This window comes from Verticillium nonalfalfae, assembly GCF_003724135.2.
Source record: "Verticillium nonalfalfae strain VnAa140/NRRL 66861 chromosome Unknown scaffold_9, whole genome shotgun sequence".
In the NCBI taxonomy this organism is placed as follows: domain Eukaryota; kingdom Fungi; phylum Ascomycota; class Sordariomycetes; order Glomerellales; family Plectosphaerellaceae; genus Verticillium; species Verticillium nonalfalfae.
This window is the reverse complement of record NW_021167234.1, coordinates 326,444-348,779: the sequence shown is the minus strand read 5'-3', so window position 1 is coordinate 348,779 and position 22,336 is coordinate 326,444. Positions and strand designations below refer to the sequence as shown.

General features: G+C 59.2%; 9 protein-coding genes across 9 annotated transcripts; 4 read left to right on the top strand and 5 right to left on the bottom strand.

Moving 5' to 3' along the window:
* Nucleotides 1-49: 49 nt before the first annotated feature.
* On the top strand, nt 50-637 carry D7B24_009266 (uncharacterized protein; the record flags this gene model as incomplete). The annotated part of the gene is made up of 1 exon (XM_028643341.1): nt 50-637. A coding segment is annotated over one exon (588 nt), but the record flags the coding sequence as incomplete, so codon positions are not given.
* Nucleotides 638-1,698: 1,061 nt separating this feature from the next.
* D7B24_009265 (uncharacterized protein) lies at nt 1,699-3,270 on the top strand (the record flags this gene model as incomplete). The annotated part of the gene is made up of 1 exon (XM_028643340.1): nt 1,699-3,270. One exon carries the CDS (start codon nt 1,699-1,701, stop codon nt 3,268-3,270), a length of 1,572 nt encoding a protein of 523 aa, XP_028498391.1.
* Nucleotides 3,271-3,747: 477 nt separating this feature from the next.
* On the bottom strand, nt 3,748-5,530 carry D7B24_009264 (uncharacterized protein; the record flags this gene model as incomplete). The annotated part of the gene is made up of 2 exons (XM_028643339.1): nt 3,748-5,344; nt 5,403-5,530. 2 exons carry the CDS (start codon nt 5,528-5,530, stop codon nt 3,748-3,750), a joined length of 1,725 nt encoding a protein of 574 aa, XP_028498390.1.
* A 758-nt stretch (nt 5,531-6,288) lies between these two features.
* Nucleotides 6,289-8,705, bottom strand: D7B24_009263 (uncharacterized protein; the record flags this gene model as incomplete). Its single annotated transcript, XM_028643338.1, has 4 exons — nt 6,289-6,381; nt 6,441-8,485; nt 8,534-8,623; nt 8,684-8,705. The coding sequence occupies 4 exons, from the start codon at nt 8,703-8,705 to the stop codon at nt 6,289-6,291; spliced, it is 2,250 nt and encodes a 749-aa protein (XP_028498389.1).
* A 482-nt stretch (nt 8,706-9,187) lies between these two features.
* Nucleotides 9,188-9,898, top strand: D7B24_009262 (uncharacterized protein; the record flags this gene model as incomplete). The annotated part of the gene is made up of 1 exon (XM_028643337.1): nt 9,188-9,898. The coding sequence occupies one exon, from the start codon at nt 9,188-9,190 to the stop codon at nt 9,896-9,898; it is 711 nt and encodes a 236-aa protein (XP_028498388.1).
* Nucleotides 9,899-10,075: 177 nt separating this feature from the next.
* Nucleotides 10,076-12,456, bottom strand: D7B24_009261 (uncharacterized protein; the record flags this gene model as incomplete). Its single annotated transcript, XM_028643336.1, has 2 exons — nt 10,076-12,082; nt 12,133-12,456. The coding sequence occupies 2 exons, from the start codon at nt 12,454-12,456 to the stop codon at nt 10,076-10,078; spliced, it is 2,331 nt and encodes a 776-aa protein (XP_028498387.1).
* A 1,471-nt stretch (nt 12,457-13,927) lies between these two features.
* Nucleotides 13,928-14,785, top strand: D7B24_009260 (uncharacterized protein; the record flags this gene model as incomplete). Its single annotated transcript, XM_028643335.1, has 1 exon — nt 13,928-14,785. The coding sequence occupies one exon, from the start codon at nt 13,928-13,930 to the stop codon at nt 14,783-14,785; it is 858 nt and encodes a 285-aa protein (XP_028498386.1).
* Nucleotides 14,786-15,172: 387 nt separating this feature from the next.
* On the bottom strand, nt 15,173-16,900 carry D7B24_009259 (uncharacterized protein; the record flags this gene model as incomplete). The annotated part of the gene is made up of 3 exons (XM_028643334.1): nt 15,173-15,853; nt 15,945-16,357; nt 16,426-16,900. The coding sequence occupies 3 exons, from the start codon at nt 16,898-16,900 to the stop codon at nt 15,173-15,175; spliced, it is 1,569 nt and encodes a 522-aa protein (XP_028498385.1).
* A 2,894-nt stretch (nt 16,901-19,794) lies between these two features.
* D7B24_009258 (uncharacterized protein) lies at nt 19,795-21,444 on the bottom strand (the record flags this gene model as incomplete). The annotated part of the gene is made up of 1 exon (XM_028643333.1): nt 19,795-21,444. The coding sequence occupies one exon, from the start codon at nt 21,442-21,444 to the stop codon at nt 19,795-19,797; it is 1,650 nt and encodes a 549-aa protein (XP_028498384.1).
* Nucleotides 21,445-22,336: the final 892 nt, after the last annotated feature.

Genomic DNA, 22,336 nt, shown 5'->3' with positions numbered 1-22,336 from the left:
AGAGTGCACCGCTCACGATGATCACTGGCACTGCCCTCCTGGTGTCGAGGAGCCTTCGTTCCCTCCAGGAAGCGAGCCCGGTTCTGGTGACCATGGGGATGACCACAGCGGCGCTGGCGAGTGCACTGCTCACGACGACCACTGGCACTGCCCTGAGGGTGTCGAGGAGCCGCCCTACCCTCCTGGCGGAGAACCTGGTTCTGGAGAGCACGGCGGCTCGGACGAGTCGGCTACCGAGTGTACTGCGCACGACGACCACTGGCACTGTCCCGAGGGTGTCGAGGAACCCGCCTACCCCCCGGGCAGCCAGCCTGGTGCCGAAGGCGCAGAAGGCGCCGAGACCGAGTGCACCGCCCATGACGATCACTGGCACTGTCCCGAGGGCGTCGAAGAACCCTCATACCCCCCTGGCGGTGAGCCTGGCGCAGAGGGCGCTGGCGCTGGCGGCGCTGGCGGCGCCTCGGGTGAGTGTGTCGCGCACGATGACCACTGGCACTGCCCTGAAGGGGTTCCAGAGCCTGATTCGCCGCCGGCGCCAGAGGTGGTTGAAGTGTCGGGCGCCGCTTCGTTCGGTGTGACCAAGGCGTACATGGTGGCCTTTGCGACGATCCCCCTTCTCTTCGGTTTCATGGGTTGAAACTTTTGTTCATTGAGGTGGCGAGATGTGTGAAGATGAGGTACGGTCAGGCTCTCTTCTCTAGATAGCCGAGATCTTGTCCGCCTCGGAGCCTCCGTTGACGACCCCTATGAGAAGCAATTTCAACCATTAGTTAATGTCAAATACACTTGTTAGACACGTTTCCACTTCTATGATGCCTCTTGGAGCAAGATGACCATGGTGATTTGATGCCTGCCCATATGTGGATGGGGGATTAATGTCTTGTCTGGAATCAGGGGCAAGGTGGCCCCGTGCCTCATGTGTCAGCTCGGACCTGTATGTGTCCCAGCATGGTGTCTCATGTCTATATCGGTGGTTGGAACAGATCTACTCGGTAACTCGATGCATCCCTGTCGTCGGAAGACAGATGACTTGCGCGATGCTGCATGGTTGGGATGGAAATGGAGGTTCCGTGTCAGTGCCTAGAGCTGGTCCTGGCACCAGCGTTGGTTGTCCTTGGGTTCATCAGGTGGCCACCGCCGTGCTTATCTAATCGGTCATAGGACCCTGACGAAGTTACCAGGCGCCAGGGAACCAGCAACCCACCTTCTGGAGGAAAGAGTGGCCCCTGGAGCTTCCTTCCGACCCCAACAAATGAGTGGGGCTCTTGTCGTTCGTGGCACCAGCGGCAGGTGCAACTGTCGGTGGAGGTGCAGGCAGGTGCAGCTCGTTCGCACCCACCAAAAAGAAAGACCGGGTCTCCTTCTCCAACCAGAGCCAGGGTAGATGAAGGCGGTGATCCTCATCCCCCCGTCCCGTCCAAACAAAACACAAACCACACAAACATCAAGCCTCCCCTTCGAAAAACCTAACGCGGGTGGGCTTCCAGCTGCAGGTCAACATTTACTGTGTTTCTGTGCTTTTGGACTTGGTTTTTTTTTCGTGCTGCACAGCTCTGCTATTCTTGGCTCTTTCGTCATTTACATTCCTGTCAACAACACTTGCGATGCCATCCGCCCCTCTTGGCAGGTGAAGCGGTCAGTCGAAAACGAGTTGAAAAAAGTAGCTCCCAGCCCACAGTCCGAAATTTGTTTCGAAATATGACATACTCCTCGCATTACCAAATGCCCGGCGCATTCTTCGACAGCCACACAACTGGCGTCCACCCCAACGTCTTCCGACCGCCTACCACGCCGTCAGCCTCGTCGTCCATTCACCTCGGCAAGTCCACCGCCAGCGTTGGCCCCGAAAACGGCAGTCTTGCCGCCCACGTCAAGAGAAAGCGCGCTCGTGCCGATACGTCGCGCGAGCAGACTCCCCTTCAAGAATGGTCTGATGCCAACATCAACGCCGATGGCCTCACTGACAGAAACCGCACACCGGCGGCAAAGGTTGGACATGGACAGCCCACGGAGCGCTACACCCTAGCCGGCCAACTCGAGACGCCCGGTGGTTTCCATGCTGCAGGTGGACATGGTCGACTCGAGGAGAGCCTTTATTCCGACAGCGATTACCGAAAGGCTCTCGGCTCGAAACGACACCCGGTCGAGCTCGACTCGCCAATGAATGGCCATCCCACCTTGCTTATCAAGCCCAGCCAGCAGCCAGCAGGCGAAGGCTGGAGCCGCTTTGCGTTCAACGCCATCGGCGGCGTCATGGGCAAGGTATGGGAGTTCTGCCGAGGTAGCGCATTCACAGGCTTCTATGCTGGCGGCGGCACGCCCTACGCCATGGACGGGCAGCGGCCTGTACCTGCGTCACCGACGAAGGCTGTGACGCACGCAGAGAAGCCCAGGGACTACTTTTCACCCGAGAATTCCTCAGCCTTCGACGGGAATGACGCAAACGTCCCTGGCGGCTTTCCCCAATCCGACTACATGCCCTACAACCCGGAAATTCTCGAAGCTTTAACGCCCGATTCGACACCATCCCGACCCGCTGTCAAACGCAGACAGGTCAGTGAGAACGACGAGCTGCGTCGCAACTGGATCATGGTCGATGAAGGCTCGCCCCTCGAGCAACCGCGTACCGCCTCGAGAGCCTCGCTGCGCCCGCCGTCGCGAAACTCGCGGCCCTCCATGACGACCGGCCGCCGAATCAGCGTGCCCGTCTCGCGTCTCAATACTACTCCGTCCAAGGCCCGTCGGAACTCGCTCCGCAGCCCGCATGCCGTGTCACCGGCCCGTACCGCTCGAGAACCACCCGCCAGTACTGCCAGCTGTGCCAGCGTCCGCTCTCCTCGGGCCTGTTCGCCTGGCCCGCTGTCGCCGCTTTCGCCAAGCCGGATCCCTATCCCCTCTCAGCAAGCTGGCCGCGGCTCCAACCCCTTCTCACGACCCTCGAGCTCGGCGGGCCACTACCGAAGCAACAGCTGCGTCACGTCGCCCATCCGGCCGGCCCTGAGCCACCGCCGGACACATAGTGGTGCCTCAGCTGCTTCGGCTCGTGTCCAGACGTCGCGTGATAACGATGACAACGTGGACGCGAGTCCCAGGCTAAGCATGGAAGCCAAGAAGCTTGCCGCTAAGAGGCGAAAGGAGGAGCAGGACGCCGACCTGCGCATCAACGATTTCAACTACAGGCTTAAAGAGATGATCCGCCAAGGTCGGGAAGCCCTTGGAACCACATTTGAGGTAGACGATGATGCAGGTGGCTGGGAGTCGGAACACTGAGACTTTTGTGACTTGGGGATCGGAGAGGTTGTGGGAGCTGGCCTCTGTTTGGGCTCGGTGGATATTTGTTTCACAACACGATGGGTTATGTGAGGGCGCACGCTATGATACCTCTGCTTCTTCCAGCCTTGGCGTTTGGGCCTCCATGAGGCGTGCCTTTCACGATATCACGATTATTGGGTCAGGCGGGTTTCGGAGGCTTTTTTATTTTGACGTTTGCCGCGGCTCACGACACCGCAGATACCAGATGAATGGAACTTTACTTTGTCTTTTCGAATCTATCATATTGTTCTCATGATTTTGTGGTATCTCGAACCAACAGAGACTGATGAAAGTCGCTACCAAGACTGACGTGTCTGTGACCTTAGTTCTGTCACACGGTCTCTCCGCCGAACCACCTCTCCTATCAGATGCCTTGATGTCAGGTATTCACCATGCGAGTCGCCGGCATCCGCCCACGCAGCGATTCCACAGAAATCACAGCTTGTGCTCCCCCAAGAACAGCGCGCCAAGCAGCGCCAGCAGCGAGCAGACGAGCGAAACGCCATGACTCCACGACAGGCCCTCGATGTAGGACGCGACGACAGCGTCGCCGACCCTGCCGCGCGCGCGCTCGATGAAGCCGACGCTCGAGGCCGCCTCGGCGATGATGTGGCGCCGCGCCGCGTCGGTGAGCCCCAGGGCCACGAGACGGGCGTCGAGCGCGGCCTTCATGGTGCCCATGACGACGGCGCTGACGGTCGCGAGCCCGACAATCATGCCGACGGTCGTGCAGAGGTAGAGGCCGGCGATGGCGGCGGCCTTGTGGCGCGGGTCGACGGCGGCCTGGACGCTGACGAAGACGGCCGAGATGGCGACGCCCTGGCCGAAGCCGCCGGGGACGATGTAGAGCGACTCCCAGAGGTTCGTGTGGCCGTGCCAGCGCAGCACGAGGAGCACGTAGGCGGCGGACGAGCAGAGGGTGGCCAGGACGGTGAGGCGCTTGTAGCGGCCCGTGCGGCGGATGAGGAGGCCGGCGAGGATGCCGCCGGCGGCGTTGCCGGCGACGGCGGGGAAGAGGTGCGCGCCGGCGACCGTGTTGGTGGCCCGCTGCGTGACTTGGAAGTAGAGCGGCACGGCGAACATGAGACCCAGCTGCGCCGCCGTCTGGAGGAGGATGACGGCATAGGAGAGGACAATGTCGCGCTGGCGGAGCAGCGCCAGCGGGAAGATGGGGTCCGCGCCGGGCCGGGCCTCGGCGAGGGCGAAGAGGCCTGCGAGCACGGCCGAGGAGGCGAGGAGCCCCGGGACCAGCGGGTGGGACCAAGGGATCTTGCTGCCGCCGAGTTCGATGGGCGCGAGGAAGGCGAGGATCGTGAGGGCGAGGAGCAGGGCCCCGAGCCAGTCGATGCGGGAGAGGGATCCCTTGCTCGGTTCTGGCGTCTTGGCCGTCGACTGATCCGCCGCGCTGGCGGGGGCCACTGTGCGCTTGGTCGTGGATGGGAGGTAGGCCATGCAGAGGAGCAGCGCGAACATGAAGATGGGCGCCTGGCCGAGGAAGGACCAGCGCCAGCCGATCGTGTCTGCGAGCCATCCTCCCACGGGACCGCCGAGGCTGCGTCCGATGGTCGCTGCAAGGTTGATGGTTGCTTGCCAGGCGGCGACGTCGCGCAGCGGGACGAGATCCGTGATGACCAGCGCAGCAACGACGTTCATGGCCGATCCACCAGACCCTGATATGACCCTACCAAGCACAACCTCCCCCATGGACCCTCCGATGCCTACAATGAAGCATCCCAGCGCGAAGAGCGAGTATGCCACGACGAGCAGCGCCCTGCGGCCGTAGATATCGCTGAGCTTGCCGTAGATGGCCTGTGTGGACGCGCCGGCGAGAGCGAAAGCCGTGAACAGCCAGCTCGAATCCTCGAGGTCGTTGAATTCGGAAGCAATGGTCGGGTGTGTCGCTAGGACCAGACTGCCGTCGGCGTTGGAGGTAAAGGTGCCGAGGAGAAGAATGGCGACAATGCGCACGATGGCGGCGCGGGGGGTTGGCGCGACACCATCTCGTCCTATAGATGCTTCCTCATCGCGAGGGCTGGCGTTGCATCCTGTCAGTGGGAGAACTTTGCTGCGGGATACGACACTCTACTGACCCAACCGAAGCCCCCTCGTCAGACGCGTCATAACTCGAGTCACTGGTCACAGAGATTGTCGCCGATGAGCTCAAGAGAAGGGGTGCTCGTTCATCCAATATCGGCGCGGCGCTTGGTTCGGCGGCCATTGTGACGTGCAGCGTCTCAGCGCAATAGTCAGAGTTTCCTCACCACTTGTCGTTGATTGTCTTGCAATTTACAGACAGAAGGGGAGAAAAAAGAGAGTTCTGCGGGACAGAGTTCTCGACCGCGAAGCAAGCAATGAAGACTCCTGCAGATCCGGATCAATGCCACTAGGACATCGTGGCGTCGCCAATGAGGAGCACATCATACATGCAATCCATGCCGATAGACCGTTCATCCCACGCTTATCGTCGATGTGCTCTGGAGAAAAACCGCTGTGCGGCCTCGCCAGACCTCCGGTTCGGGATTGCGCAATATGGCACCATCACGGGCGGCTCCGCTGTCCGACTCGCTGCAGGGGGCCTTTTCTTGGCTCTTGGCCGCCAGCCGGTTGCTCGCCGGGGACATGTTCGCAACGAATGTCATGAATTGCACGCCGATTGTCGATGAGGCACCTTGCCTCTGGCCTGCAGTGTCCTGTTAGTTTAACCTGCAGTTTAACCTACAGTCAAGTCGACTCATGCCTGCGTCAGTCAAACCAAACAACCAAGTCTTAGGTCATGACACAGCTGTTGCCAGCAATGATTCGGGTTGCCAACTGAGAATAGTATACACATCAGCAAGATAAAACATCGTAGTCCCCGCCAAATTATTCCGCGCCGTAGCCCAGATAGAAGCGATATGCCATTTTTTTTGCTTTGCCTTCCTTTCCCTATTCCTTACCCCCCAACGAGATAGCCAAGTCTTGTTGGGCGTGCGTCTACTAAGCAGGGTACCCACGCTTCTCGCTCTCGGTGAAGAAGATAACCATGCGCCAAAGCTTTTTCGCCATGTCTTCTGCCTCGTCGTCCAGGGCCTGTCATGGATCATTAGCAGTCGGTCTGGAATGGGATCGTGTGACAGAATAGCACTCACCCCGCGTAGCTCCTCCACTAGGTCCTCTGGCTTGCCGTGCTTCCGCAGGTGCTCCTCGACGACCTCGACCAAAAGCTCCTCCTGCACACCCAGGTACTCGACAATCTTCTTCTCCACGAACGGCCGCAGCTTCTCGCGAATGATGCTGTCGTCGAGGTGTTCCCACTGCACGTCCCACTTCCACAGGCCCTCCTTCTCCGATGGAATCTCCTGCGCCAGAGCGCGCACCGCCTTGCTGAGCTCCTCTTCCGTCATCTTGTCCGCCGCCGTCGTCGGCTCGAACTGGATTGGAATGAGCTGTCGCTTGGCCGTGCCGTCCTGCTCCTCGTCATCGAGCAGGCCTTCCACCTCAGCAATCGTGCGCCTGTTGGAGGCCGCCTTCTGCTGGTTGCGCTGCGCCGCCGCGCCGAGCGAGAGCTTGAATGGTGCCGGTGCCGCGGCCGTCGCTTGCTGCCGTTGCTCCAGCTCCTGCGCCTGCCTGTCGAGGAACGAGTCGGCCATGCCGCGGGCGTGTTCGTTGTCGGCTGCCTCCCTCCGTTTGTCGTCAGCCTCGGCACGCCTGTCGTTGTCGTCCCTGGCTGCCTCGTCGGCCCGGTCCATCTGTCGCTTGCGTACCCACGCAGCGTGGTCGCGGTAGAATGGGTGGCTCTTTCGAGACGCCTCCCGCTCATCGTCCCAGGCCTTCTCTCGCTCGAGCTGTTCGTCCCTTCGTCGCTCAAAGGTTTCTTCCTCCTGCTGCTCGCGGTCGCGCTCGCGCTCCAGGGCTGCTTGCCGAGAGCGCTCTCGGTTGAACCATTTGCGCTCCGCCTCTGTGTACAGACTTTCGTCTTCTTCCTTCTGCTTATTGAGATGCCTCCGATACAGCTCTTCGTCGTCTGCGTCGCTCTCCTCGTCCTCGCGGTTGATGGAGTACTCAGCATTGGCGACGCCCCCGTTGACAAATGACACTGAACGGGTGCCATTGGTGCCCCGCGGCCCAGACGGCGCGTTGTGCGGACCTCGGGAGCCGGAAGAGGCATCTGGAGGGGGCGTGTCGAGCCGAGACCTGTGTGGAGGGTTGTTCCTCTGTCGCTCTGCCTCTTCCATTTCCTCCTCTCTCTTCAGACGCTCCATGTCGCGCCTGATGCTGCGGTCACGGAACGCTGCGATCTCGGCCGCCACGACCTCCCGCATTTCAGCCGGAATGTCAGCGAGCTCATCGTCCTGTGCCAGCGAAATGTTGACCACCTCGACGTTCTCTCCGTTGCCCATTGCCGTGTCGCCTTCTCCGTCTGTGCCCTTGACTGCCGTCTTGGGATACACCAAGTCCTTGATGACCTGCTTCAGAGCCGCCTTGGCCGCCTCGAGTCGTGTCTCGGTCGCGGCTTCATCGCCTCTGCTCTCCTTGTAAGATTCCGCATACTTGAGAGAGTTTGGGTCGATCGTAACCTGGAGTTTGACCATCTCAACACCTTCAAAGGCATCGCCATCGGCGGGCGCCTCCTTGGGTCCCTGCCGTGCCAACGGCACTTCAACGTCCTGGAGAATGTCGGCGGCTGTGGCGAACGAGTCGGGGTCGTCGTACTGTGCGAAGCCAAACTTTGCTCCCTTGCCATCGGACAGTTGTGATGCCGCCGAATCCCACCTGCGCAGTCTTCCGACCGAGTTGAGCAGACTTTCAATGTTCTCGTCTGCGCCGAGTCCTTCGGGGATCTTGTGTATGAAGATGGTGCGCAGTCTCTCCTCGTTAGTAGGCGGCACGAGCGACTGGATGTTGTCCCTGGCGGCGTTCCTCGACTGGTCGTCCCTCCTGTCCATGCCCAGGCCCGGCCTCCCCGAGGAAGGAGCGCTGCTGTCCTTGCGACCGCCATCACCCTGAGGTCCCGGCTTACCGCCCAGTGCAGAGAGTCGGATCACGGGTGCGCTGAAGTCAAAGTTGTTGGGGATGTTCGGAGCTTGGAAGTTCGGCGGGAGACCGCTTTGTCGGTTAGCTTGAGCGTTGTTGGACTGCTGGACACCAGGTGGTGGCGCCAATCCCGGAGCGGAAGACATGCCTGGCGGAGGGCCTGCAGTGGTCAGTAGCTGGAGGTAAGGTGCGTCGCGACATGACATACCTAGACCGGGCGGGGGAGCCATGCCTGGGGCACCGGCGCCGGCGGCACCAGGATAACCGCCGAATGTGGGCGGCGGTCCATACGGGTTGTCTGAGGGTGTAAGCATGGGGAAATCAAGAGCTGAGGGGGGGAGGCTAGATCAAGACTTACTTCCATATGGGTTGTATGCCATGGCGCCAGATGGTGCCTGCTGTGTTTGGTGCGGATTGTGAAAGACGGCGGCCAGTTGTGATGGAGAGCCTTCTTGTGATTTCTCAACAGTTTGGCCCGGTTTATGTCTGTTTGTCGAGTAGTCGACACTCGGGTGTTTGGGCGATTTCAAGACAGTCGCCGTTGGTTGTTGGTGGTGGTCAGGATGTTGAAGCTTAGCTCCAGTCGCCGAAGGGTATTTTTCGGCGCGAGCCAAGCAAGTGCCAGGCTGCCCTGCACCTGCCGCGTTCGTGGTGGCAGTCAAAACGCGACCGCGCCGTGATTGGGTGGTTGTGTGGGCCTTTTCGGACATTCGGCAGTTTCTTTTTTCCGCCCTATGATTTTGAGCTCGGGCTTGTCGATTGAACACCAGAAACACCATCTCGACTCTCCGACGCTGGCCCCCAAGCTTTTCGCTGACTTCACGACGCTGACGTTGCCAATTGTTGTGGCCTGTCATCATGTATGAGCTGGCCTGGACCCCGTCACCACCCCTTCCACGCCAGGTCGTCCACTAACATCAGCAGGGCTTCCGAACTCCGACTGGCAAGCCGCCGCCTGCTTCAAGCGGGCGCTCTTCCCTGGAAGTCGACCATGACCACCCGCACACCACCGGTCCCATGGTCCCAACCGCGCCTCTTCTCCTCCTCCGCCGCCGTCTTCGCCCCCCGCTCCGATGGCCCCGCCAAGCCGACCTGGGCAGCCCGCACCTCCCCCGCCCAGAACGCGAGCGCCGTGCCGCGGCCCCCCTCGTCGACGCCCCGTCCCGCGGGCGGCTTCGCCCCGGCCACGGCGGCCTCCAAGTCGGCGGCCTCGGACCACGTCTACGACGCCACGTCGACCGACACGCTCGACCTCTCCAAGATCATCGCCGCCGAGTCGGACGACTTCCTGCGCAGCCACTACAGCGCGCCCAAGCCCGAGCTGCGCCTCAAGCCCGTCCTCGGCCGCACCTTTCACTGCACGCCCCGGCGGGACATGGCCGGCGCCCTCGCCGTCCTCGGCAGCGCCATGCGGGCCAACAACACGAAGAAGCTGGCGCGCCTGCAGAAGCGTCACGAGAGGCCCGGTCTCAAGAGGAAGAGGCTCAGGAGCGAGCGCTGGCGGGCCAGGTTCAAGATTGGCTTCGCGGCCACCGTGTCGAGGGTGCAGGAGCTGCGGAACCAGGGCTGGTGAGAGAGAGGGCTGGTCCAAGAGGAGTCGTGTGGCGCGTGTTGTAGGATAGGTTTGTGTCATGTAGAATACAGCCAGAGGCGCGTGGGAAGCGCAATACAGCGTACTTGTCAGCTCAGGCGTGCATGGAGACGCATGTGATGTGGAAACTACGTGCATTTGCGCTAATGGACCAGGCTACTACAGATACTCGTCGTTCTCTATACGCCGTCGCGGCGACGCTGCCGGACTCGTCTGCAGCCTCGGCCGGCTCTTGAACACAGCCTCCATGTCCTCCCCCTGGATGAGCTCATCCGCCAGCACCGACGCGTCAGCATCCAGTTCCGTCGTCTCTTCCTCGACCTTGGGGAACAGACGCCCCTCCTGTCTCGGCGGTGGCGGCAGCCTCGACTGTCGCTGCGAGCGCCGCCGGTCGAGCTGGGCCTTCTTTCTCGCGGCCTCGAACCCCGCCATGCTCTTCCTCGTCCGCGAGGCGAGATCGTCAAGCGCGCTGTCTCCGAGGTCGAGGGTCGCGTCGTCCTCCTCCTCCTCCTCGGTCGGCGTCGCCATCGGGGCCGGGCGTATGGGCAGCGTCCTGAAGTCGAGCTCGTCTTCGTCTTCGGGCGTGAAAGCCTTGCCGCCAAAGGACATGCGGGCCATGGACATGCGGGTGCGTTCGGCCAGGGACAAGGTGTGCCGAGGCTTGTTCTGCTTGACGGGCGAGGGGGATGCGGCGGCCATGGACTCGAGAATCTGGTCTGCCATGTTTTGTGTTGGCGAGGGGGGTTCGGGCGAGGGGGTCCGTTCTGGTTCGAGAATGATGCTGGGCCGCGTCGGTTTCTCCGGAGACCGACTCCTGGATCGGTCGGATGTCCTGCTGCCCGATGCGTGGGAGCCCTGTGATGAGAAACGTGACAGGTTGACGACGGGGCGGTCTTTGGTGATGGAGGATGTGTTGCGGTGGACGACCGGGCGGCGGATGGAACTCCGTCTTGACAGCTCCTGTGGGGGATCGGCCGGTGGCTCGCTCCATTGCGAGGAGGAAGGAGCCGAAGACTGACTGTTGTTCCTTCTATGGGCAGGATTCAGCGGTAGGGCGGCTTCCAGGATGGGTTCTTCCTCCTCCTCCTCCTCCAACTCGCTGATTTCAGAGACGCCCTCCTCGGTGCCGCCGTCCGTGCCCACAGAGAGCCTGTCGGGCCGTGTCGGTTCGCGCAGGCGCGGCCCCAGCAACGACCTGATGTCTGTCCTCGGTGCGACCCCAATCTGCGACAAGTCCTTCTTGCAGTCGTCGAGAATGCTGGCGTGCACGGGGTCGAGCTCTGGGGCTTGCAGCGAGAGCTTCTCCCGCGCAGGAAACTGTCCGAGATGGAGATCCTCGTGGGCGCCGAACCCGAGATGGATGCCGCGCTCCTTGCGTTTCGCTGCATCTGCCAGCGGCTTCCCATCCGGCTGGCGACCGAACATTGTCTCCTGAAAGTTTTGCCACTTCTGTAGACTCTCACGCTGCGCCTTGACGCGGCCTTCGAGCTGCTCGAGGAGTCCTTTCCCATGGTCCTCGAGCTCTGACAGGCGGCCAGCCTCGACGCGCCGCCAGACGCGATCAAAAGGGGCGGACAGGACGCCATCGTTCCGGGCGCTCGCGTCGCCCTGCAGCAGCGTCTCCATCCAGCGCTCGCTGCCGGTCCAGTTATTGCGCAGCATCCGCCGCATGTCGAGGACCGCATCCGCCGAGACGGCCTCGCCCGGCCCCCTGGCCCTGCAGGCTTCAGCCTCGGCCTGTCTCCTCGCGATGCTCCTTTCCTTGATGTCGAGCAGCTCGCTGAGATCCTTGTAGCGGCGGCGGGCCTCGTTCTTGCGGCGCAGCACGTGCGTCAGCGACACCCTGTGGGCGAGCGCCAGGGCCACGAGCTCGCCCCTCTCGCCGCCGTAGCCCCTGTTCTCGAGCGCCAGCTGCTCGGCGATGGCGGGGTGTTCGCCCTCGGCCTCGGAGGCGGCGGCGGCCATCTTTTTGAGGACGGCCGAGGAGAAGACGGCGAGGACCTCCTCGAGGCGGTCGCCTTTGCAGTCGTCGAGCATGGTCTTGCGCACGACGGCGTCGCGGCCGAGGGCGCCGTTCTTCTTGGCTTGTTCGAGACATCGCTGCAGGGCGGATCGGAGGTTGATGGACTGAACCTGGTCGCGGGGCGGGAAGTATGGTTCCAGTTTCTTTTGACGTCAGCGCAAGAGAGCTCGAGGCCGGGACGGGGCTTACCTACAACGCGTGTCTCCTCGGGATCCCAGAGGGCGAAGAGCTGGAAGAGGGCCCATTCTACGCTCTGAATGCGTCTCTTCTGGATGGCCAAGGTCTGGGCATCGAAGGCGGGCCAGTCGGGGTACGAGTCAAAGTCGAGAAGTCGCAGATTCGTCAGGAAGATGGAAAGGTTGGGGGTAACTGTCGGTGTAGCAGCTGCTTGAGGGGTAGCTGTTGCTGTTGCTGCTGCCGTTGCCGCTGCTGCTGCTGCTGCTGACGGGTTCCTGTTGCTGGCTGAGCGTAACGATCTCGACCGAGCTAGGAGGGAGTTTGGCGGTGCGGAAGCCATGGCGGCATCGTGACGTCGGTGTAGGGCTGTTGGGAGGACTGTTGCTCCAGCTCCAGGTATTCGGCGGTGATGCTTCAATGTTGTTTCTGGGTCGGTGTTGGGGTCTCTGGGGCATCCCATTGCACCTGTCCAATGGAAGCGGTGGAGGGGGGGGGATCGTCAATTTGGCGGGACCCGCCAGGCACAGGCACAGGCACAGGTACGGCGTAGGCACAGGCACAGACATACCTGGCGACGAGACATTAGGGGTCCCCCCCAGGGCACTAGCTGTAACGGGCTCGCTGCGCGCAGGTCCACAGCACTGCCAGCCCACCATTGACCGCCGATGTGTGTTCGAAGTGAAAGCTGCCACTGGCGAACAGCTGCAGCAGGAAAGCTGTCAGTGGAATGTACCAAAAATGGCCTTGTCGAAGGCTGTATTTTCCGAAGACCAGATTCTCCACATGACCATCTGTGTTGCCCATCACCACCGACCTTCGCTTCCGTTCAGATAACATGGTGGGATAAGAATGGCACTCCCTTTGCTCCGAGGCTTGGATCATTCATCATAGAAGGAATCGACCCTGGGGACAACAAGTGGACATGCTTTTGCCAGCGGTGGCTAAGGGAGCCTTCACTTCAGACCTGCTCTTTCACCGGTATGAGCATGATAAAATGGACATGGAGGTGACGTACCACGTCGTTCCATTAGATGGCAACGCGAGTATCCTTTTTTCCGCCTATTTTCTAGCAAGCGTACGATCTAGAACGGTTGCCAATATCTTGAGATTGGCCACAACTCCAATATATAACGACGTGTGATGCATACTACCGAGGATGGTATAACGTGTCCTCCAGCTTGCGATTTTCCCTGTGGTCTGTCCACACTTCTGAAGTTCTGCACTTGTCGTAGAGTATTGTTTGGTGGCCTGAGTGTAAAGAACACTGCGTTGATCATTGGATTGCCGTGCCCGATGTCATGTTCCAACATCTTTGCATCAGCCAGTCCCTGACTCTAACGACCAGCCTGCCTTCCACCTCTCGCTGGAGTATCGTCTAATTCCCCAGTTCCGGTTCCCCAGTCCAATGTCGTCCCGTCGCCGTCGCCGTCGCCGGAGGCTGTGCTGGGCTGGCGGACCCGCCCCCGCACCCCGCACTTTACCCCTGGCCGGGCCAGCAGTCTGCAGCCGCTACTGTTAAGGCCGACAAGCCGAGGCTCGTCTTCGACTTGACCTCATCAGCATCCTCAACTCAACATTTCACGATTTTTCTTCGTAACCTCGCATTGCTCTCGCTCACACAGACCGTTCATCTCCAGAGCCTACTATTCTCAGCTACCTGACCTGAGGTCGCAAAGCAGAATCGTACAATCCCCGGCTTCGTACAATCCCCGGCCTGACCTCCATTTCCTCCTACTACAAGGCCAACCAGCTGCCTAACCAGACGAAGCTACTGTCGTCTCCCTCTCCCTCCAGGGAGCCAGTCGCCCGCCATGAGTCTTCCCAGCAACCTCACGTCGCCTCCGCCCGAAGTTCTGAACACGGTCGTCACATTCCCGGCCCCCCACGTCCTCCTCATCACTCTCAACCGCCCCGCCCAGCTCAACGCCGTCCCTCCCGCCCAGCACCACGCCCTGCTGGCCCTCTATGAGTGGTACGACGCCCAGCCGTCTCTCCGCTGCGCCATCCTCACCGGCACCGGCCGCGCCTTCTGCGCCGGCGCCGACCTCAAGGCCTGGGACGCGAAGAACAGGGGCGTCCCCGGCCAGGCCGCCCCTGGCAGCGACGCCAAGTGGCCCTCGACCGGCGGGTTCGGCGGCCTCTCCAACAGGAACGGCAAGAAGCCCGTCATCGCCGCCGTCAACGGGCTCTGCCTCGGCGGCGGCTTCGAGATGATCACCAACGCCGACCTCGTCTACGCCCTCGCGTCCGCCAAGTTCGGCCTGCCCGAGGTCAAGAGGGGCGTCGTGGCCATTGCCGGCGCGCTGCCGCGGATCGCCCAGATCCTCGGCAGGCAGAGGGCGTCCGAGATGGCCATGCTCGGCGACATGTACACGGCCGCGCAGATGCGCGACTGGGGCATCGTCAACGGCGTCGTCGAGGGGTCCGCTGATGACTTGATCAGGGCCGTGCTCCAGGTAGCGGAGAAGCTGGCGAACAACTCGCCCGACTCCATCATCGTGACGAGGGAGGGACTGATGAGTGGACTCGGGGGCGAAGCCCCTCAGCAGGCAACGAACCGGGTCGAGGCGGGCATCTATCAGCAGCTCGAGGGCGGCGACAACATCAAGGAGGGCGTTCTGGCCTTTGTGGAAAAGAGACAGCCCGTCTGGAAAGACAGCAAGCTGTAAATGCAGGTGCGACATGATTTGTGGCAGAGGATGGCGTTGGCGCGTTGGCTCGCTTACACAAAGTTGAATTATTTCTTGCCATTCTCATCGTTTCGCGTGATACCCGTGCGGGCGTGATCAAGTCTGTGGAAAGTGTAGCTTACAGTGCGACCCAGTCTTGGAATCAGAGATCTGAAATAATTGGGCATCAAGATATCACAACATACATGGCTTTCAGTCCTGATTTCCAAAAGAAAAAGAAAAAGAAAAAGACCGTAGAGACACAGTCCACGCCAGGTTCCTCCAACACAAGCCATACCCTGATGCCCGTCAACTCATGGTCGAGGCTTCATCGTTCAGGACGAGAGCCGTCACATACTTTCCAAACAGATCTCTGCAGTAGCCACCTCAAGCCCCCTTTTCAACGGTCTTCTCGTCTCCCTGGACATGCATGACCTGCTCAGGAGCTCCCGCCTCGTAATCCTTATCGTGGTCGGACACTTCGACCTCCCCAGGAACTCCCATGCTCGATTGCCAATGCATCAAGACCTTATCGCCTGTGAACAGCCTATCGATCTGCTCCAGTGTCAGGTTCTTCGTTTCGGGATAGAAGAACCAAATGAGCGGCAGAAAGGCAAAGTTGAACACGCTAAAGTAGGTGTACGTGTGGTGGCCAACATCTTGAATACTGACGGGCGTAACCTTGACCACGACAAAGGTGAAGAGCCAGTTGGACGCCGTGGCCAAGGCTGCGGCACGCGTTCGGATGGTGAGCGGGGCGTACTCGGCCGGTAGCAGCCACGGGATGGCGAGGAGGCCGACGGAGAAGAAGCCGTTGAAAAGGAACAGCATGACCACGGCAACGATACCTGCCGACTTGCCCCCGTCTGCGACGGTGCCGGAGAGAATGGCCATGCAAGCGCACTGACCAGCAGCGGCAAAGAGCATCAGGTTGCGGCGGCCCACGCGATCGATGATCCAGATGGGGATCAGTGATGTGAGGAAGTACGCAATGCCATTGAAGCCGGCGAGTAGCAGGGATAGGTTTCTTTCGAGGCCAACGGACTTCTGCATGATGACTGGTGCGTACTAGTAATCCTTGTTAGAGTTCATTCGAATCATGGGCTTCCAGCAGACTATGAGAACTAAGGCTGGGAGGGTGGGCAGAGGTAATACTCACATAAGTAATGAGGTTGATTCCAGAAATTTGCTGCATGAACTGGCCACCAATACCAAGCAACGTCCGGTAGCGCAGTCTTTGAGGTCCGTCGTGAAGCAACATCTTGTAACTGCCAGCTTGTGAAGCCTCACGCTCCTCACGAACGGCATCTTGGATTTCCCTCATATACTGATTGATACGAGAGCCGTTTGGATCCAGTGTTTTGGCGTCTGTTTCCACAGCCCACAAGATCTTCCGCGCCTCGTCGTGACGGTCGTGGGCGATCAGCCAACGAGGCGACTCTGGCACAACGAAGGCGATGGTGAGGAACGTCATGATAGCGAATAGGATCTGCAGGGCAAGTGGGAAGCGGAACTGAGCATCATTGGCAACAAAACTCATGCCATAATTTGTCCAGTAAGACAGTGCGACACCTGGCAGCCGTTAGCTTCGTTATTCGTCCGTGTAAAGGGGGGAGGGGGAGGGGGTCTGGGCAGCGCACCGAAGATGTTGATAGCCAGCTCAATGGCAAGGCCTTTGCCTCTGCTCTTTGGCTTCATCAACTCCGAATGCCAAACAGGAATGGTACTCGTGTTCATGCCGTTGCCCAGGCCAGCGACAATTCTCCCAATAATCATTTGCGGGATGCCATAGGCCGACGCTTGAAGCACGGCACCGACACTTAGAACAACACACCCGATCATGATACTCCAGCGACGACCAAGCTGTTCACCCCAGAAGAGGCAGATCAGAGCACCGAAAAGACAGCCAATCTCGTAAATCGAAACTACGAGACCTTGTAAATTAGCGCTGCCATTGGCATTATCGCTTGTGTCAATCTCAGGAAAGGTTCGCGTGAAGGCATCGCCGGTGAGCATTCCACTCATAACGCCCTGATCAAAGCCGAAGAGCAAGAATCCCGAGCCTGCGGCTATCGTGATCTGCGTTTGCAGGGCTTTCCCTGTGAGGAAAACCATGGTGTTCTTCTGCAGCCGTCAGACAGCAGACGACGAGACAATGATTGGGAAACAAATTGGAAATTCTGCGTCAACCTTGGGCGATGAACAAAGTGAGATGATGATTTTAGTGGAAGACCGCTTTCAGAGCTGGAAAGATGTCATGTTGATTCGCTTGGATTCTGGGTATCGTGGGTCTTGTTGGTAGTTATAATCACCTCAATGCCATCAGACCTGACGCGGTATCAGAACGAATCGGACGCACACCGCATCATTCCAGACTATTCCTGCCTTCGGGCCTCTCTCTCCACACTCGCGGGGACCCCACGGGCAGAAGAGATTCAAGTATGCAGCCCTGATGAGACCATTTTCCTGGGCCAGAATGACTCGCGGGATCGGCCAATATTAGGTGAAACAATCCTCGGCAGTCAAATTGCAGCCTGGTAGAGCAATTGCAAGCGCAGCAGCGTCGGATCCGTCGCCGATCGCCCGAGCCGGAGGGCAAAGTCCGCAGCCGGCGTGGGCAGACATTGCTAGGGTGATCGCGTGGAACTTCCTCACCCGCCAGAACGCCGGTGCCATGACGTTTGCCCGCTTAGCCGACCAGACTTGCACTGCACGCCTGGCTTGGCAAACGTGAGGACGAAAACCGGCGGGATGGGGCTCAAAATTACAACACCCAACATGCAGACAGACTCCAGAGCGTGAGATTGAAGGCCGACGGCGCTTCTGATTTCGTCCTTGGCCAGTGTTGGTGTTCCGTTGCGCCAGCAGGCTCCCACAACGGCGATACTCGCCGGTCCTGAGGTCAATCCTGAAATGCAAGACTGGAAGCGACTATTTCCAAGCACTCCATAAGCCCAATGAAGAGACTGTTATGAGTGTGTGGCTTATTGCCAATTTGGTGACTTTCTTGTCTCTCTCTTGCCAATGCGCAAACTTCATGGGTAGTTACGTTGATTGCGTACACATGTCCGCCGCATCAAGAACAATCCAGGCACTCGAGCTTCAGATGTTTAACATGAAAATCGGGTTTTCCACTGAGAATCTTTTTTGGAAGTATTGTTCGGGGCCTAGCTCTCAGAGATAGGGAATTCTTCAATGTATCGTACCGCGCATTGGGACTACAAGTAGCACTGATGTATCTCTTTAGTCCTTCCGAGGCCTCAATACTTGAAGAGGAAGAAGCTTCCCACAACAACAGGGTGGGTAGCTCAGAGTCTGCTTTACATTTGCCCCGAAACATGACAGAGGGTGATCTTAAACAGCCAGGACATCAGAGAGCATCTGTAGACGACCCTGAAAAGAGATGCTCTGAAAAACGTCCTGGAGAGTGCGGTGGCGACGCTGAGAAAGACTAGTCTGCTTTGCTGCCAACCGCGTTCTGGATCAAGACCCTAAACACCGATGGTCTTCAGAATGTTGGCCAGGCCCTCTGCATCCCCAGCCAGAGACCCGGCTGATTCTTTCTTCACCCACCCTTTCGTGTATCCACCGACGAAATCGGTGACCCAAGCATCGTCGTTCTCATCGACCAACACGTTGTCCGCCTTCACGTCGCCCCAAATAATACCAGCCGTATGTAAGGCCTCGACAGTGCAGCAAACCTGGTTCTTCCACTTTTGCTTCAAAGCGGTAGACGTATGAGGCTTCATGGCGCAGGTCAGCGTCCTGGCTCTGCAGTTGATATACGAGAGCAGGAGTCCGAAAACCACACCACTTTCGTCTCGTACCAGACCGTGGAGACGTGGAAGTCGCGCTTCAGGACTGAGAGTCGCCTTGCTTATCTTTTGGTAAGTGGCCAGCTCACGAGATGCGGAGCGCAAGTCCCCAGCTTGGAGCCATTTGAGGAAGAATGAAACTGAGCTGCCGACCGGCCTGACTTTCTTCGGCTTCCCTGCGAGCGCGTGCTCGGGGGTTTCGGCGCAGATTATGACCTTGGATGGCTTGAAGCATTGCCGTACTGAGCACAGATCGAGTGGCAGAGGTATACCAAGTCCGATCCACTCCATGTCTTCCTTGGTCGGTTCACGCTGGCTTGGAGATAGCTCGCCTACTGTGTCCATCAAGGTGTAGACCGACGTCTCGGCGGAAAAATAATTGCGAAGAGTGATTTCGGTAGATACACTGACCCCTTTTCTCGGAAGCCCTCGCAGCACTGGTAGGAATGGTTCGATTGCCCAGTCCAGAAAGTCATCAACTGTCTGGCCATCCAGTTCGCCTTCGTCTGCAACCTTGAGAAAGAACAGGTATTTCTCTTTTAGTTGAAACGAGTCCGAGAAGTTGTCTTCGGAGAGATGAACAACCAGCCGATTGCCATTACACATGACAATGATCGTGGAGTCTGTGTCAAGATTGCTCCAGGTAAATTCGGGTGATTGCGTAGCAGGGCATATCTTCATCAAGCTCAGACACAGCCGCAGGGGCGGCCATGCAAGTGTCAGATCCTGCTTCAGGGCATGATTCGAGCATCGTGTCTGATGTCGACTTGCTGTTGACGTCCTAGGCCTAGGCGACGTGGGGAGATCGAGTCGCGGATGTAAACGTCACGAAGAGGCGGTGTCGATGTCAAGTTGACATGGCCATAGCACATCCGACGCCGGAAAAGACCAGTAGCAGTGCCCTGGCCTGGACCTCTGGTTGGCACGTGAGGAAGATGATACAGCGTATTGCAACGAAATCTAAAATACCAGAAGTCACATAGCATTGGCTGAGAACAGCTATTACTTGTTTGCTTTCATTGAATTTACTTACTGATCGGTTACCCTTATTCCAACATGTTTGCTCACAAGCATACAGAGTTCCCTCGCTCCGATCACTCCACTAACATCCATCTACAATGCAATGCATCCATCACGACAACTTATCCAGCTCAATAACGCCTATGCCGAAAAACACCAAATTAGAGCAGGAATTCAATCCTCCCCCAGGTCCCCCCAGAAGTCTTTGAGATCATCCGCCCGCCACTTAGTCCCCCACCCACTCTCACGTTCGATCCTCCCCAGTAGCTCCAGAATGGCCGCATGCTCGGCCGGATGGCTCATGCACCGGCCAGCGATCCACAGCGGCTGGATGCTATTCGTCCACGCACCGTGGTGGTGGTTCGTCATGCTGATCCCGCAAATCCGCCGCGCGTGCCAGAGGGCCGACCTCGGGCGCGGCGCGAGCCTGAGGCCCGGCGGGCGGTTCTGCAGCATCAGCAGCGCGGCCGTGTGGTGCAGCTGGTTGCCCGACACGGCAGCGGCATTGCTGTAGAGGACGGTCGGGAACGGGTCCGAGGGCGTTGACGGCGTCGCGAGGACGTGGTGCATCGCGGGCGGGCGGAGGGCGTGCCAGGCCTCGACGTGCCGCCACAGGCGCGCCCACGACGTGCGGTAGCCGGCGTCGCTGCGGGGCCCGTCGAAGAAGAGACCGCCTGGGTTGGCCGCGGCCAGGGGTGCGAGGAGGTCGAGGACCTGGGCGACGAGGTAGACGGAGTAGTTGGCCCACATGTCGAACGTCGTGGCCGAGCGGAAGAGGGCGACGTCGGCGTCGAGGGATGATGCTGCGCTGCGTGGGGAGCCGGTCCAGCGGGAGGCGGGGATGAGGGTCTTGACGGAGGAGATGAGACCGCCGCAGACGTCCATGCGGGCGAAGCACCAGAAGAGGGCCTGCTCCAGACCACCGGAGAAGCCCGTCATCTGCACGGCTTCCATGAGACTGGCGCAGCCGTCGAGATGGCGGCGCCAGGCTTTGGGGGAGCAGCTGCACATTTCGAGAACACAGAGGACGACGCACGAAGCGATGACTGGCGTCGTTCGGGTGGAGAGCTGGGGAAGGAGCAGATGGATGGCTTCCTGGTAAAGGGCGAGGCTGCGGTCTGTGGCTCGGTTGGAGTCTTTGAGCTCGAGCTGTCGAGCCGATAAGGCGAGCATGGAATATCGCAAGTGGTCGTGGTCACGAGCCAAGGTGGGCAGCACATTCTGAAAATGACACTGGTTGTCGAATTTGTCCAGCCACGGCGATATCTCTTCGAACCAGTTCTTCCATAACACAATCTCCTCTTGTTTGGATAGACTAGGGGGCTCATGGTCCGAGGCTAGGTCATTCTGGATGAGAACTTCGTCGCTTGTTAAAGATGTGCCCGACCTGACGGAGTGCTCTTTGTAGACATCCTCAACACCTTGGGTTGGGGTTCCAGGTCGTGTTGGAACGTTAGACCTCACCTCCTGGATAAGGTGGTTCCTGAGGGTCGAGTGCAGCTCATGGTAAGCCGATCCCGGCAGGAAGATGCCATCATCGTATGACCCTTCAGGGCTGAAGAGCTGTTCCCCAAAATCAAAGACCTGCTCGAGAATCGGGGACTCGTGGACAATAGGGTTCACCGGTAGCCTTTCCAATGAGTCGAACTGGGTGTGCTGCGACAAGGAGCTTGCCAGGTCATGCGACGCATTCGCTCCACCTTGGCTGAAGAGCAGGAGGTTAGCGACAGCACTGTCAGTGATAATGTGCGAGGCTGCCGAAGGCGAATCCCCAAAATCGGCCAAGTCGGTCGGTTCCTGGTTTCTAAGATTTGCCCTCTCCATCGGCAAGCAAAGCTGTCGACTGCCTCCTGGTTTCTCGTACCTCCTCCTCCTCACAGGCGACGGCACGGCTTGACATCGCGGCGACTCCCCCTCCTCGCTGTCCACCTCGAAGTCAATTGGGTTGTGATACTCCCGAATAACTTCATCCGTGACGTCTAGGATTTCGAACCCCTTTGGTCGCCTCTTTGGAACCTTCATAGATGGGTGATCCCTACATATTGTCTGCGCGTTTTCGTCCCGAAACGTCACCTTGAGGCCCCATCTGCACACCTCTCTCCGCCGAGCGCAGCCGCTGCACGAGGGGTGGGCCTCATCGCATTTGCGCTTCTTGCGACGGCAATTGAGGCACCCTGTGCGGGTCCGCTTCTTCTTGGGTTTCGGCCTCGGTATGGATGTAGAGAGAGGAGAGGACGGCGAGGGTGAAGAGAAAGTTTCGTCAGGCATGTTGGGAGGGGTGATGTGGTTGGCAAGCGAGCGGCCCCCATGAGATGGGCATCTCTGCCGAGTTGATGAGCCTGCCGAGACGTAACGACAAATATCGAGCCGCTTGACAGAAGATTGATGTGGTACTATCGCCAGTGCTTTGCCGTGTTGTCCCGGTTGTTCGTCGAGATGCAGCGAGAATATCCAGTATAGCTTCTACGTGTGGGGATGGGAGGGCAACTCGAAGCGCATTTGGCCAAGAAAGGTGGTGTGGAGGGTGAGTGGTCATGAGAGCTGTTGACTCAAACCGAAGACGATCGATGGCAAGTGGAAGCGCCTTTGCTTGAGGCCGACAGCCGTACTACAGCGAAAACGGTTAGCAAATCTTTCTGAGCCAAGATCATCATCCCGACGGATGTAACCCGCTCACCAAGTGATTCGCTATTGCCAGCTCGTCTCGTCTGGTGTC